General features: G+C 29.9%; 1 protein-coding gene across 1 annotated transcript; it reads left to right on the top strand.

Annotated features, from left to right (window-relative positions):
* The first annotated feature begins 2,164 nt into the window (after positions 1 to 2,164).
* On the top strand, positions 2,165 to 2,806 carry LOC131069564 (LOB domain-containing protein 1-like). Its single transcript, XM_058005064.1, has one exon. It carries the CDS (start codon positions 2,165 to 2,167, stop codon positions 2,804 to 2,806), a length of 642 nt encoding a protein of 213 aa, XP_057861047.1.
* Positions 2,807 to 14,246: the final 11,440 nt, after the last annotated feature.

The following is a 14,246-nucleotide window of genomic DNA, read 5'->3' as shown; positions in this document are numbered from 1 at the left end:
TAATTAGTACTTGTACGGCAGGGGTACTTGCATAATATCTATTTGATCCTCTGTTTTTGGTAATCTTTTTTTGTTGCGACTGGTTGCTAGTTGCCTTCCCATCAGGCTTTCGTACCTTAATCACTTGTTTTTTCCTCTTCGCTTCATTTGGCATCATGATCTATCGGTGATTTAGGTAGTTGTTCTAATGATTGGGGATATTTTGCTATTCGTTGGCTTTATCATTGTGTGATCATCTTCATATTAGCAGGTTTCTTTCATGATGCGATAATTATGACATGGTGATCCTATTCTCAGTTATATTGATTGTTGGTGGGCACTTATGGCTATCATTCGATTTTTGTCTTGCTTTTCACTCTAACATCATGTTTTGTTTTCTATTGAGAATTCTTGCCAAATTCAATGGATGGTGGCTTTTTCTGAGGAATTGGAAAGAGCAGTTAATGTGGATCTCTTATTCTGGGTTCTCTCATGGTTCTGAGTTTTGTTTTCTTCAGAGCTTTGGATTCTTGTGGTGTTTAGATAGGCGGGATTTTGGGGTGATGGCCTTGATTTTTGGTGGACATTCTTGACTCCATCTTTAGATGCTCCCTGTTAGACTGCTTCTTACAGCTTCCTTTATATCTAATGTGGATGGCAATGTGGATGGCAATGTATTGCAATGTATCTAGGGGGTTTTGGTATGCCTATGGGCTTATTGTAATGAGTAAATAGACTTATGTTTTCTTGAGCAATACTGAAGGGTTTTCTTACTGGTTCTTTCCCTTTAGTGCTCTTTGAACCAGACACATGTAAAAATATATATAATCAATATAATTTTACTGGTCTCATCCACTTTTATCAAAAAAATAAAAATAAATAATAATTAAAAAAAATAGTTTAATATGATCAATATAAAATTTAAAATATTATAGGAGAAAAATAAAGACAAAATAACTATTATTATAAAATGTGATGATGGTCTAATGCTTGTAATGAAATATTTTAATATTTTAGTCAAATTTTTATTATAAGATAGAAAAGATTGTCTTTATGCTAATTTAGAGATGTGCTCTAATTAAATTTTTATTTTATCATTTTTGTAGTGTGAATCCACATCCTTAAAAAACAACTAACACATTTATTTAGAAATAAAAAAATATTAGAATTTATATGTCTATATAGAAATTTCATTTTATTTACAATATTTTAAATAAAAATAAAATAAAAAACTATTTTAAATAGATATTTATTTTTTAAATATAAAGAATTCCCAAGGAAAAAAAACCTAAAATAGACTATCATCTCTATAAATCTCCCTCTATAACACTCAAATAATTTTATCCAATCACATTGAAGAAAAATCCTTTTTTTTATAAATTATAAAGTTAAAAATTTCACATGTTTACTTTATAATTTTTTTTTCATAAAATTATATAGTTGATAAAAAATCAACCAATTTATTAATCACTAGTAAATGCTTATGCACACAAATAATCTACAAATAATAACCTCAAACAAAAAGATTATTTTGACAAGGTAATATTAATTATTATTATTTATTCTTTTACAATTAAAAAATTATTATTAATTTTGTTTCTCTAAAGAAAAAAATAGTATATTACAATTGATTATTTTAAAACTATTTAAAAAATACTAATTGTAAAATATAAAACTATCTCAAAAATCATAAATATTAAAAAGTTTAAAAGATAAATTAGTCTTTGTGAAGGTCTGCACCTCCATTAAAAAAAAGAAGAAGATAAATTAGTAAAAAAATTACACCATAACAGTTGCTATAGAAGCTAAAAAGAATCTGTGCCGACGCGTGTGTGAATACAAGACCCGCAGGCCGCAATTCACCAATTTCAATTGACCGAAAATTAGCAAGATACGTTGTTTCACAGCGTGTCGCTGCATAATACGCTACAATTCTGTACATCTGACTGCAAAATCAAAACCAACAAGAAAAAGAAGGGTTATAATGATTACCAGATTGAAATCAAACTCAGCATAAATAATCTCACCGACATATGAAGTATCAGTCAAGTCGGCTGCGGTCCTCACAAAACATGAACATACTTTCCCAGAACTTGCGAAAACATTTCAAGCAACTTCGTTGTTGCTTACAAGAGTAGCGTAAATTATTGACTAATTTCCCGCCTGTGATATATTTATATAGATCATGCCGCACCGTATAATATTATTAAGCCGCTTTGTTGCCGTATCAGTACACATTGAGAACATTTTTTTTCTTCGTATGGGAAAAAGAAAGATTGTTTCCTGTGCTCCCTGCAGAGTACAACGCAAGAAATGCGCAGAAGAATGCATTTTGGCTCCTTATTTTCCTCCCGATGATCCAGACAAGTTCGCAATCGTGCAGAGAGTGTTTGGAACCGGCCATATCATTAAACTTCTTCAAGTAAGTTTTAGCTGTGCCCTAGTTCTTAATGATGGTACTTCTGAAATTCATGGTTTTGGTGTGCTGTTGGTTCAGGGTTTGGAGGCTGAGAAAAGAGCAGATGCAGTGAATAGCATTGTGTATGAAGCGAGTGCAAGGCTGAAGGACCCCGTGCATGGGTGTGCAAAAGAAATTGATCAGCTCCAGAAGCAAATTGCCGGTCTGGAATCCCAATTGGCGGTGAAACAAGCAGAACTAAAGGATATGAGGTCGGAATATGATAATCTTGTATTGCTTGTGGGTACTGCATCTCTTGATTCTCAACTTGTTCAATATCCAACATTTTCTGCACCACAACCAAGGGAAGATGGCATGTATGACGAGGTGGATCCCTTGTTGTCCTGGGGGCTGCTATGGGAGGAATAGATTTATCAGATTCTGTTGACAGAGATGCCGTTTTAATACTCTCATCCGTCACTGTTTGATGATTTCTACATTCTGTTCTAAGAAACAGTTATGTATTTACTAATAAATTACATAAAAAAGGTATAGTTAAGTCAATAAAGTTGCTCCAATTGAAAATGAAAGCTCAGAGGTTCAACTCCTATCAAATACAACTGCTAATTAGTTTTACTATTTCGTCACTGACAAGGAAAAGAATGTAAATAGTTAACTTTCTTTTAATCCACACTAAAAGTTATGACTATTCCGAAAAATATTATTTTGTTTTGTTTTGTTTAGATTTTTATATAAAGTTAAAAGTTTGATCAAAAGATATTTAAATTTAAAAATTGTAACATTCTAATGATTTAAAAATACTATTAACTTTCATGATTAAAGTGTGTAAATATGCATGCAAGAATGAATTTTTAAGTGACAGGTGTTTTGATATGAACATAATATGACTTAAATGTTCTTGTTCATGAATAGAGCAATATGAATGAATGATAGCAAATTTGTTTAAATGCTTATAATATCATGTATGTAATTGGCTAACTATTGTCATGATTATTGAGTTGGATGTAGGATCCACCTTTCCCTCTAGGATGGAGAGGGAGGTTATTATGAGACAGAGGATTGTAGACTTCATGAATGGACAAATAATGCCAATTGAGCTCTATCACACACCATCATCTAGTTTTCATGTTGTAAAAATGGTATGTGGTTGAGTCTATTTATTTTCGAGTTACCTCGTTTCTACTTGAGACTAGTATCATCTTAAGCCTTTCTCTATCCAAGTTTGTCTAAAGGTCTAGCACTCCGCTTGAGTCAAAATTCAAACTTGTCTCTAGGTTGGCTTTCATAAAACTATTCTTGATATGAATTGATATTTTCTTTATTACTAGTTAAACTACAATGTAATATGTAGATGTGTACATGCACGCACACGCACGCACGCGCACACACACACACACACACACACACACACACACACACACACGTGTGTGTGTGTGTGTGTGTGTGTGTGTGTACTTACATAAAGCTAAACAAAAACTATAATATTTCAGATGGCATTAATGCAAAACTAATGTTGGTCTAAAACAATGAAATTACTATTTACCCCAAAAATTTTGACCAAAACTTATAAAATGATTATTTCATTTTAATAGTTAGAATTCCTTAGTTTGTGGGCTTCGCTCTATTGTTAATTCCTATCTTTTGGATATGGATATAAAGGAAAAGCCATCTTTTAATCGCATAAGTTGTAAGGTTTTGGAGGTTTGTTGCATGGCAAGATATGAGCTGATCTAGTTTTTTTTTTTTTTTTGAATATCAATTACAAATATATTACTCATTAGAGTATCAATAATAGCGTTGAATTTGATCATACTCAACATCAGTTATGAGACTCAACCACATGTTCGAGATGCAATTACATCAAAAGAGGCCTAAGATACCCTCTCCATATGAAGAACTAGACCAAGATCCTCCATCTTCAATCCAAACTTCATACACTTAATATGCAAGATGATGAGAAAGTTGAGGAAATCTTGTATCGTGTCTCCATACTTCAAGAAAAGCTTCTCACACTCTTCCTTCCCAATTTCAGACATTTGTAATGACATTGAATATTACCATGCAGAAGGTGTCATTTGGTGCATTTGTGAATCTGCTTCAACAAGAGGAAGCTATCCAATCCTTGAAAGATGCATTTGAAGACAAGCTACTAGTTTTGGATAGCAACAAGATCAAAAGTCATGAAAATGATCCTCACTAAGTAGCCACAACAACAACATAAGCCTCCAAAGCCTAATCAAACATGATACTAATTATCATTAGTATAAAGGCCTCACCCAAAATAATTGTAGTAAGGAAGGCCCGTCTATTCATAGTCATTCTCAATAGAAAAGGGGTCATCCTTGATGAAGAAGGCATATAGGACATGTTGTAGAACAAAAAGATGAAGCATTTGATGAGGATAATCCAAATTAAACAAATTGAGTTGTTAATTAGAACTTAGTTCTTGTCTCTCCAAATTGTGGCATCAATTAGAGCTTAGTTCTTGTGTCCCCAATCTCACAACCCTTGAGGGAGGTTTGGTTAATTGACTCTGGTACTAGAAAACATATAACTAAGAATAATGAGCTATTTGATACTTTGACTACCCAGCCTATTGGTGATCTAATCTACATAGTAGAAGATAAGAAGTATGTTGCAAAAGTCATTGCTACTATCACCATCCCTCTTGGAACAAGAAGCTAATCTCCTACTAGGTGAACTAAATTAAGGTGGAGTTTCACAACAAGGATGGTGTCAAATCCTATATCTCATCTCACAAGATAGCATAATAATTGCTAGACGTTTAAGAAGGGTCACCTATTTTCCCTTGATGTTGTCTCCTCCTCTATAGTTTTTCTCCATGCCTACATAGTTGAGTCCACTACTCTTGCATGAGTTTTTATAGGATATACTGACTAGTTAATATTTTAGTGTTGTAGGATAAATAGAAAATATTTCCAAAATAGTATTGTTTGTTGTGAAGATGGAGAGCCTGTGGGTTAGTAAAGAACATTGCTTGAAGTTGCTATATTAAAGAGTGGATTTTGTATATTCCTTGTTATTATTGAGAAAGCTTGAAGGAAGAGTATTATACAGTGATATCAAATAGAAGAGTTGTATGTAGCTACAATAGGAGAATGCATGGAGTTGTGAGAGTAGCTTAAATTTTTTTCTTTTTGTAAGAAGGAAACCCTTCCTTACCTTAGAGGAATTTTTGAAAGGGTGTTTATAAGAAGCATGTGAACTTGTTTGTTTGGTAAGATTTTTCTTTCTGATCAAAAAGGCGAGGGAGAAGACTGTGAAGAAGGTTAGAACTTTCTAAAGTAACATGATGTCTCTACAATACTTTCTTCTAGGCATGTGAATTATTCAACATTTTTCCTTCATTGTAGATTGTTACTAAAAATGACACTAAAACACTAAACATGCTCAAAAGTTATATATACAATTATATATGTTTATGTATGTATTTACATGTGAATGTAAATACATACATGAGAAAATGGAATACTTTTAAACAGGCTTATTCTTTGTGATAGTCTTTGACTTTAATAGTGAATGGATGTGATAAAAGACATTGGTAGTGAAGTCAATGTTGTATTTACTCAGTTGATTTGGAAAGAGCGATAATTGTTTCTTATATTATTATAAACATAGAATCTAATTAGTATTCTTATATTCATATGTATATATGTGCACATGGGTTTGTAACTATATACATATATATATGAACGTGTAAATACTATGAGGTCTATTATAGATGCATTGTGAAAAGAAATGCAAGAGAAGTCTAATTTCATGACTGATTTGAAGGCAAAAACTAAGATGTTTATTATCCAAGTTCAATTTATAACGTTGAATTCACATAATGAAATATTTTTGGTTTCTAAAAGCATATGATCATAAAAATAGTCTTTTTGGACATTAGAAGTTGAAAAGATTGTTTTAAAATGAGTTTGAGAACATGGTCAAAATAGAGTTAGAGGTGAAGATGTTTTGGTTAAACATTAATTCTTCTACCCTTACAAGTGTAATAATATTCACCATGTCACAAGTACAAGAGGGGTGATAGCATTTGCATGTACTATATCCAATTAAAAGTCATGCTATCTTATAATTCTTGTATAGCCATAAAGACATGTGAATATGTGGTAGTAGCCTAAAAACTATTAAATGTGAGAATGCATAGCAAGAAGTGCCATGACATTATTATGAATAGTCCTTGAATTAACTAAGTCATGAAGAACCTATGTTAATTCTCTATTTATTTTATGTTTTTGGCCTATTGTGTTAGAGGTCTATTTCTTTTTGGTTTCTTTCTATTAATGAGTTGTATATTGGTTGTTTATTATTTGATGGTGACTCTTTGTACTTGGGATTTCAGGGTCCGTTCAAAGCCCGATTTTTCTTAATAAAAAACTAAGTCATATCTATAATATTATTGCAATAATCCAAGTCAAGTGGAGGTGTGTGAACATTTGACTAGACTTCTTTACATGTGTCATTATATGAGCTTTGGCCAAAGTGATGGAATAGTCTCAACTTGCATCTATTTAGTTCACAATGTCCATAATTGCATAGTTCAATCAAGATGGTTATACGTAGTTAGAGATATATTTATAGTTGTATGGCCAATTAGGTTATGTAGGACACCATACCAGAAATCAAGTATCATTCCTCAATGGTTACTTTTTATATACCCTCATGAAGGTAGGTGCACTTCCAATTGGAAAGTGTGCAGGCGACCATTGGTCTATAGTTGAAGGAAAAGAACTTAGGTGATGCTCCCCCTCCTACTGTTTTTGAATAGAATATCTAGGAACAATAGTTTACTTTAACTCTATCATATGTATTTGAAAAAAATCATTGTTTAATGAAATTATGTAAAAACTGGAAAGGAAAACAATAATGTTTATTTCATTGATAAAAAGTTTTAAATTGTTTCAATATTTAATATGCAATAATTTTTTTATATGGGACATGTGATGAAAATGTTTCTTAAAAGTTGATTCTTTTTCCCATGAATATTTATCTCATGTGTTTACTTGCATTCTGGTTAATTTAATTACTTATAATTTGTATATTTAAAAAATACATAAATATTTATTCTACTTTTATTAGTAACTTAATTTTAAGTTAAAAGTTTTAATATTTTTTTATGATTAGGTTTTCTTATTATATAACATTCAAAAAAATTATTATCTCAATGTTTTGTGGAAGTCTACTTTTCCTATTTCAACCAAAAAATTAGCGAAAGAGTTATGGAGACTCATCTTCTATTTATTAATAATAAGGTTGTATAAAACTTGTAAATCATTAGCAATTTATTTTGTCCCAACATATTTGTCAATGTGTCTCTAGGCACATATATTTCAAGGAGAAAATAATTAATTGTAATATAATTTCACTGATATATGCATTAATAAGAGATGAAGAGATCCATCAACAATAATAAGTATTTATTTATGAAAAATTATTTAGCTCTTCAAGTTAGTAACTTCAAAATGGATTGAACAATGTAATTTGGTGTTCCATGTAGGTGACACTTAACTTCATCAAGTTGGGTTCTTGGAAAGTAGGGCTAAAATATCTTTTGAGTTACTGGAGTGAATGAATTGACATATTCAAGGGAAATTCAAAGGTGTGGGGCATTTCATTTTTTTAGGAATGTTTTTTACTCCTATTATGTGGTATGTTTCATTGAATATCTTTGTAAATTTAAGCCTTGTGATAGTCGTAAAATAAATTTTCATTAAAAATACTTTGGTTTACTGATTTTCATTAAGAGTTCATAGGTACATAAAAATTGTTCGAGAAGAGATAATGATGTAGTGAAGAAAGTGTGTTGCAATGTAATATTTTTTTAAAGACAATGCATATTTGATATTTCTTCTTGGTATATATTTTGGCCACAAGATATTTTGCACATAAATATTATGTAATGTGATATTCTCATTGGATTTGTTGATTTTAATCTCTACATTTCTTAATGGTATACTATGATTTAGCATGCTTAGTTGAATGACATTTCATGAAAAAGTATGCTTGATTATGTTGGAAAATTTCACCATATTTAGACAAATGCGTCAAATCAAATAAATAATAATTTAAATTAATGTTAGTAAACAAAATAAATCTAGATAAATTAATAAGTTTAGTTGTTTATTTTAAGAAATTCTTCTCCTATAAGGATATTCATAGAAAATGAATGGAATTATAACCCATTATAAATTAATGTAATATCTATCCACAATAAATAAATCAATATATTATTTTACGTCTTTTATGTTTAGCTATGTAATTATCTAGTCTCGTTTTGTTCATTTTTCTCTACCATTTAAATAGTTTATCAAAGTATTGTTTAATCTTGTTCTTGTAGAGTTGAAAAGAGATTCAAATGGTTCTTCTATTACATATATATCTAAGACATATTTTTAGTTTGAGATTTTGATTTTGCAAATTATAACACAATTTACAAAAGTATTTTATGTTGTGCATCAACAATAGAAAGACTTCAATGCACAAAAAGAAAAAATGTTCCAAGACATTTAGGTTACATATAGATCTATTTGATGGTTTGAGAAAATCTATTTTGCAAATGAAATATGGGAGAAATATCTACAAGTTAAAATTTATTTTTCAAAATTACACAATGGTATATAGGCACATGCCTATACATTGTAATAAGGTTTTCAAGTAATTTTAATTAAAATATATTATTGATAATGGTGTTTATATTTAAAAAATGTAATATTTTGATTATTCAACATATTTTACAATTTATTAAGTAATTTTGAAGAAAGTTGCTCATATTTACACAAAAGGTAGGTATTAGTGCCTTTTAACAAATTTTTTAATTTTGATTAAAAAAAAATGTATATGAATAATGTAAACACATTGAGAAAATAAACCACCTAATAATTACTTCAACTCAAATTATATTGATTGTACATGAGGGTTTTCATAAATATTGTCTATAGACATTAAAAATTAATTAAAAAATATTAAAAATGTTTGACCAAATGTAACCACAATACACTTCTTTCCCCAAAAGAAATTGTAAAAGTACTTTAATTTACTTAAAATTATGTCTTTATATTTATAAATAAGATAATCCTTTAATTATATATAATCTTAAACCTTATATGTTTTAAAGATATATAAGGGACATATATATAATTATAATTATATATACACACATAATTATTAATTAATTATAAGTAACAAATATAACTATATAGACCTCATTATATTATAAAATAGGAAAATATTACCTTATTTGAGTTTTGGATTATAGTTGCATAGTGAAGTGAGAATGACTTCATTTAGTGGGACTGAAATAGTAATATACTACACATTTTTAATAGTTGCAAGTTAATTCATTTGGTAGTCTAGTATCAAAATTTAGAGTGAAATTATTTATACAACTATTATAACAACATAGGAGTCCATCATAAGGTAAATGAAGTCAAAAGGTTAATATTGTTAATAGGACATCTTTTCATGAGGATTAAAGCACAATGCTATGCCACACTTTTAAAAAGGAAGTGTCCAACATAAATTAAATTGTTTAACTTCAATCGCATAAAAGTAACATTTCTGAATTAGATTTCAAAATGATGTAAACTGATCAAATATAGAAATATTAATGAAATTTATGTTTGTTATTTTAAAAAAATTGACATTTGTTTTATATATTCAAAGACAAATTTTTTATTGCCGAAAAATGCTAAAAATTAGGTGTTCTAGTCGGTGTCACCAAACAAAATGAAAATGAACTTATTTTTTTTCTGATTTTAATTTTCAAATAGAGGACATATATATGCAGTGTTAAAAAAAATAAATTAAATTATGATGTATATTTTTCTTGTAATAATATTTTTAAGTCCAACATAGTTGAATTTGGTAGTTTTCATTCGACATCACCTTTTGTCTACTAAATTTATCATTATTAAAAACAAAAATTTATACCCTTTTGGAGAAGATTCTCTTATCTAGTGAAAAATATATTTTTAAACTTTTTTTTTGAATTTCAAATCAGCCCCTTTTTGAACTTAAACAACCTACTTGCAATGTTTAAAAAATAAAAAATACTAAAATTGATCAGAATATTAAAAAAATTATATGTCCAGATTCATGTCTTTGAGCTCTACAAAAGGGTGTTTTTTGATTTTTGTGAAAAAATATTCTACCTAGAGAAAAATTGACCAGAAGTGAAAAGTTTCAGAAATGAAAGAAAATAGGTGATTTGGTTGCCACATCACCTGCCACATAGGTGAGTTCGGTTGGACTCAGTCAAGCTGAACTATTTTGAATTATTTTGAGTCTCTTGCATTCAGGTGCTCACAAAAAACCCAGATTATGCCACCAATAGTTCAGTCAAACTATTGGTGCCATTTAGGTGCCATGTTAGCGCCATGCGATAGGGAAATAGTCTGTTTAGACTTAGTTCGGTCAAACTCAGTCTGATTGGACTAAGTTTTATAGGACTACGCCCAATTAGCCCCAAGTGCGACACAAGTTTGTTCTTTTTCCCATGATTATATGATAGATGTAGTGTTTTCACTTATTTTGAGTATAGATGTGAAATTTATCATGATTAAGTTAATATTATGATTAAAGTTGTATGCCTTTCAAATTTTAAATACCTCTTTATATGGCCTTCTTGATGGGTGTTGTGATTCTAATAAATACTAATTTAGTAAAATATTATGCTTTTGATATTAATATAATTAAGTGACGAACATAATGTAGTGCCTTATTAAATCTTTTCCTATTTATTGTAGTGTGAATAAATTTTGAATGTTACTACCTTTAGTATTAATATGTTGATTTATTTTATTTGATTGTAACATAATGCAAATTTTTTTTAGTAGATTCAATTTAGACAATGTATCCGTATAAGGCATTACTTTCTAATGTATGCCATTAAACATGGGTGATACCTTAATGTTAATCTTTGTATAGAGATATTGGTCAATGTATTTAGCTATAGTTCTAATGTGTATGAAAATGAGATCCTATGATTTTGGATGAAATTTCAATTGTCAATAGCATATCATTGGAACATGAATGGTTTTAGCTACAATCCTAATAGGAGAGTTGAACATTGAAAATGTTTTTCTTTGTTGTAATGAATTGAAATTGTGAAGTGTGTGTATGAGATCTAATGTTAATGATAGAAAAATAATATATTTTAATAATAACAACTTTTAGGAAGAATGATATACAATAAACCAAATGTAGGACATAGATATAGATGGGAACTTGAACATGAAAAATGGATCAAAAAGTGCTACAAATGGCCATTGGGAACTCTATTTTGAAGGTTCCTAAAACTAATAGAGAGGAGCATGAATGGAGTCAAGAGTTCTTATAGATATTTCTTGAGAAAATATATCCTAAAAAATAGGACAAGGGTATTGGGCAGCCTAGTCTAAATGTTTTCATCACTTAAAAAGTTATTTCAACCTATGGTTATTGTCTTTATACTTATATATACATTTTTCTATCAAATCTAAAACTACACACATAGAAAAGGAGGAAGAATGATTGTTTTGTATAGGGGTCTGCGTAAGTCAAATCAAATTTTGGCATTGCCACCTCTACAACTATTTTGATGAAAAAGATTGGATGTTCTAGGGAGGCTAGAGACAAATCAATCATGGAAATATTGAAATGAAACAATAATACCTTAGGTATGAAAGTCTCTCATGAAGTTTCACATAAATTTGATGAAACAATACTCTTTATTGAATTCTTGCAAGTGTTAACATAATAACATGGTAATGAAACTTAACAAACATGAATCCATAATTGATGTTGGATGCCTTTAGTTTGTTGCTTAATATCTTGATAAGTCAAAATTGGATCTTGTTCATTTCCTCTTAGATATTTTGAATGATACAAGATTGGATTTATATATAAATGACAATGTAATTTCAAATATGGGCCAACAACCATCTACCAATTACAAACATTGAGACTAGAACACAAATAACAAAGATTAAAACTCCCACATATTTAAATTCAGATCGCTTTTGGAGGGACTATCCTTGGAAAGAGAATAACCATACTCCTCCATGGAATACTTCAACTTCACATTATGTAGTGATTTGGTAAAGAAAATGATTTGTTCTTCATATCCTTTGTCTTTGTTTTAAAGTAGAGTGGCAGCTATGGTAGATAATGTAGCAAATATATTAAACAAGGATTTACTTTGTTCTCTAATATAGTTGATTGATTGTCCCACTTTATTATTTAACCTAGTCGATAGGTTGTTTACACTACATGTTTACATTAACATGATTATACAATCACATGACATAATTGCATAATGATATTCCAATTACAATATGTATATTTAGTATGTAGAATTGATGATTTAAAATAAACTTTGAAAGAAATTGCTTTTAAAAGTTTTATCATTTTTGTAGTGTTTGCATTGTAGATGAGAAGAATGAAGATGCTATTTTTAACATTTGAGAAAAGTTAAATACATTGTCACATCATACCTAGATAATAATATTTTGGATAAAAATTCTCTTGTAAAATAACACATATAGTTTGTTAGTAGCAAAGAGGAGGAAGACTGAGAGGGGGGTGAATCAGTCTTCATCGGATCAACAAATTTAATCACAAACATAGATTTGATAAACTACAACAATAAGATAGATAATAAAAATGAAAGCACAACATACAACACCAAGATTTTGACATGGAAAACCCAGTTAAGGTAAAAACCATGGTGGGAACAATGACACTCTATAGTGGTATGTGAAATATTACAATGGGGAATGCACATGCATTTAGGCACACTGCCTAGAGGTCACTGCTCAAAAGATAATGGCCCGAAAGGATACAACCCTTAGGTAAGTCTCATTGACTTACAACAAGATTAAGACTACTCCAGAAGAAATGAACTGAAAGAATATCATCTCCAATTGCCTAATTACAGTTCCGATTAAGCATATTTGTCTACTTTGCAACACCAATCTCCACACAATCACAATACAGAAGGATAAATCACTTGTTCACACATACACCACTCTCTGATAATGAAGACACACCATCGACACCTAAATTACATGAATACATCACCCATATATACAATTCATCAACCTTGATAACAAGGTCAACTAAACCCTCAAGCCTCAATTATAAAATTGCATCGCATGATACAAAGATTGACCATCAAACCAATACAATGATTTACATAGCATAACATGGACTTAAATCAAATTTGCAAATTCTCAACTCCACCAAAAATCACAGCAAGATCAATTGCAAGACGCTACACCACCAGAAATACCACATAATATGAAAATCATCACCGGTTCATAGAAACCATCCAAAAATCGCACAACGATCAATGCAGATCACCAAAATAAATAGGATAAGATGAGGAAATACCAAAAAGAACGTTAGAATCATCAGGAATATCTGTACCAACACCACTTATCAAAATCTTCATCGATCAACAACTAAAACTCAAGAATACAACTAATCAGCAACTGTCACGAACAAAGATAACTTGCAGAGAACTAGATAATGATTCATCTGAGATGAAGATACACAATACCATCCCAAATAATATACCAAAATCTTAGCACAATATCTTATCACACCAGAATATACCGGAGGAAATACTTAACTCTGCAAATTAGTGATTTGCAAAACAAAACTGCAAAATCGGATCATAAGATCTTCCCAATCAGAAAAAACCAGAGTAAATCATAGGGATATGTTGACATCAATGACAAAAATATATCCTAACAACAACAATGGTCAACAATATCCAACAATCTCCCTCTTGTGCATTGATGGAAACATATGAATGTGAAAAACAGTCAATGCAAAGAAAGAA

Source organism: Cryptomeria japonica, chromosome 3 (genome assembly GCF_030272615.1).
Source record: "Cryptomeria japonica chromosome 3, Sugi_1.0, whole genome shotgun sequence".
Classification (NCBI taxonomy): domain Eukaryota; kingdom Viridiplantae; phylum Streptophyta; class Pinopsida; order Cupressales; family Cupressaceae; genus Cryptomeria; species Cryptomeria japonica.
Note: the sequence above shows the minus strand (reverse complement) of the source record. Positions and strands in the feature narration are given on the sequence as shown.

Bases quoted from the DNA above. Each gene is read 5' to 3' on its own strand.
- LOC131069564 (XM_058005064.1), top strand. From the start codon at position 2,165: ATGCCGCACCGTATAATATTATTAAGCCGCTTTGTTGCCGTATCAGTA.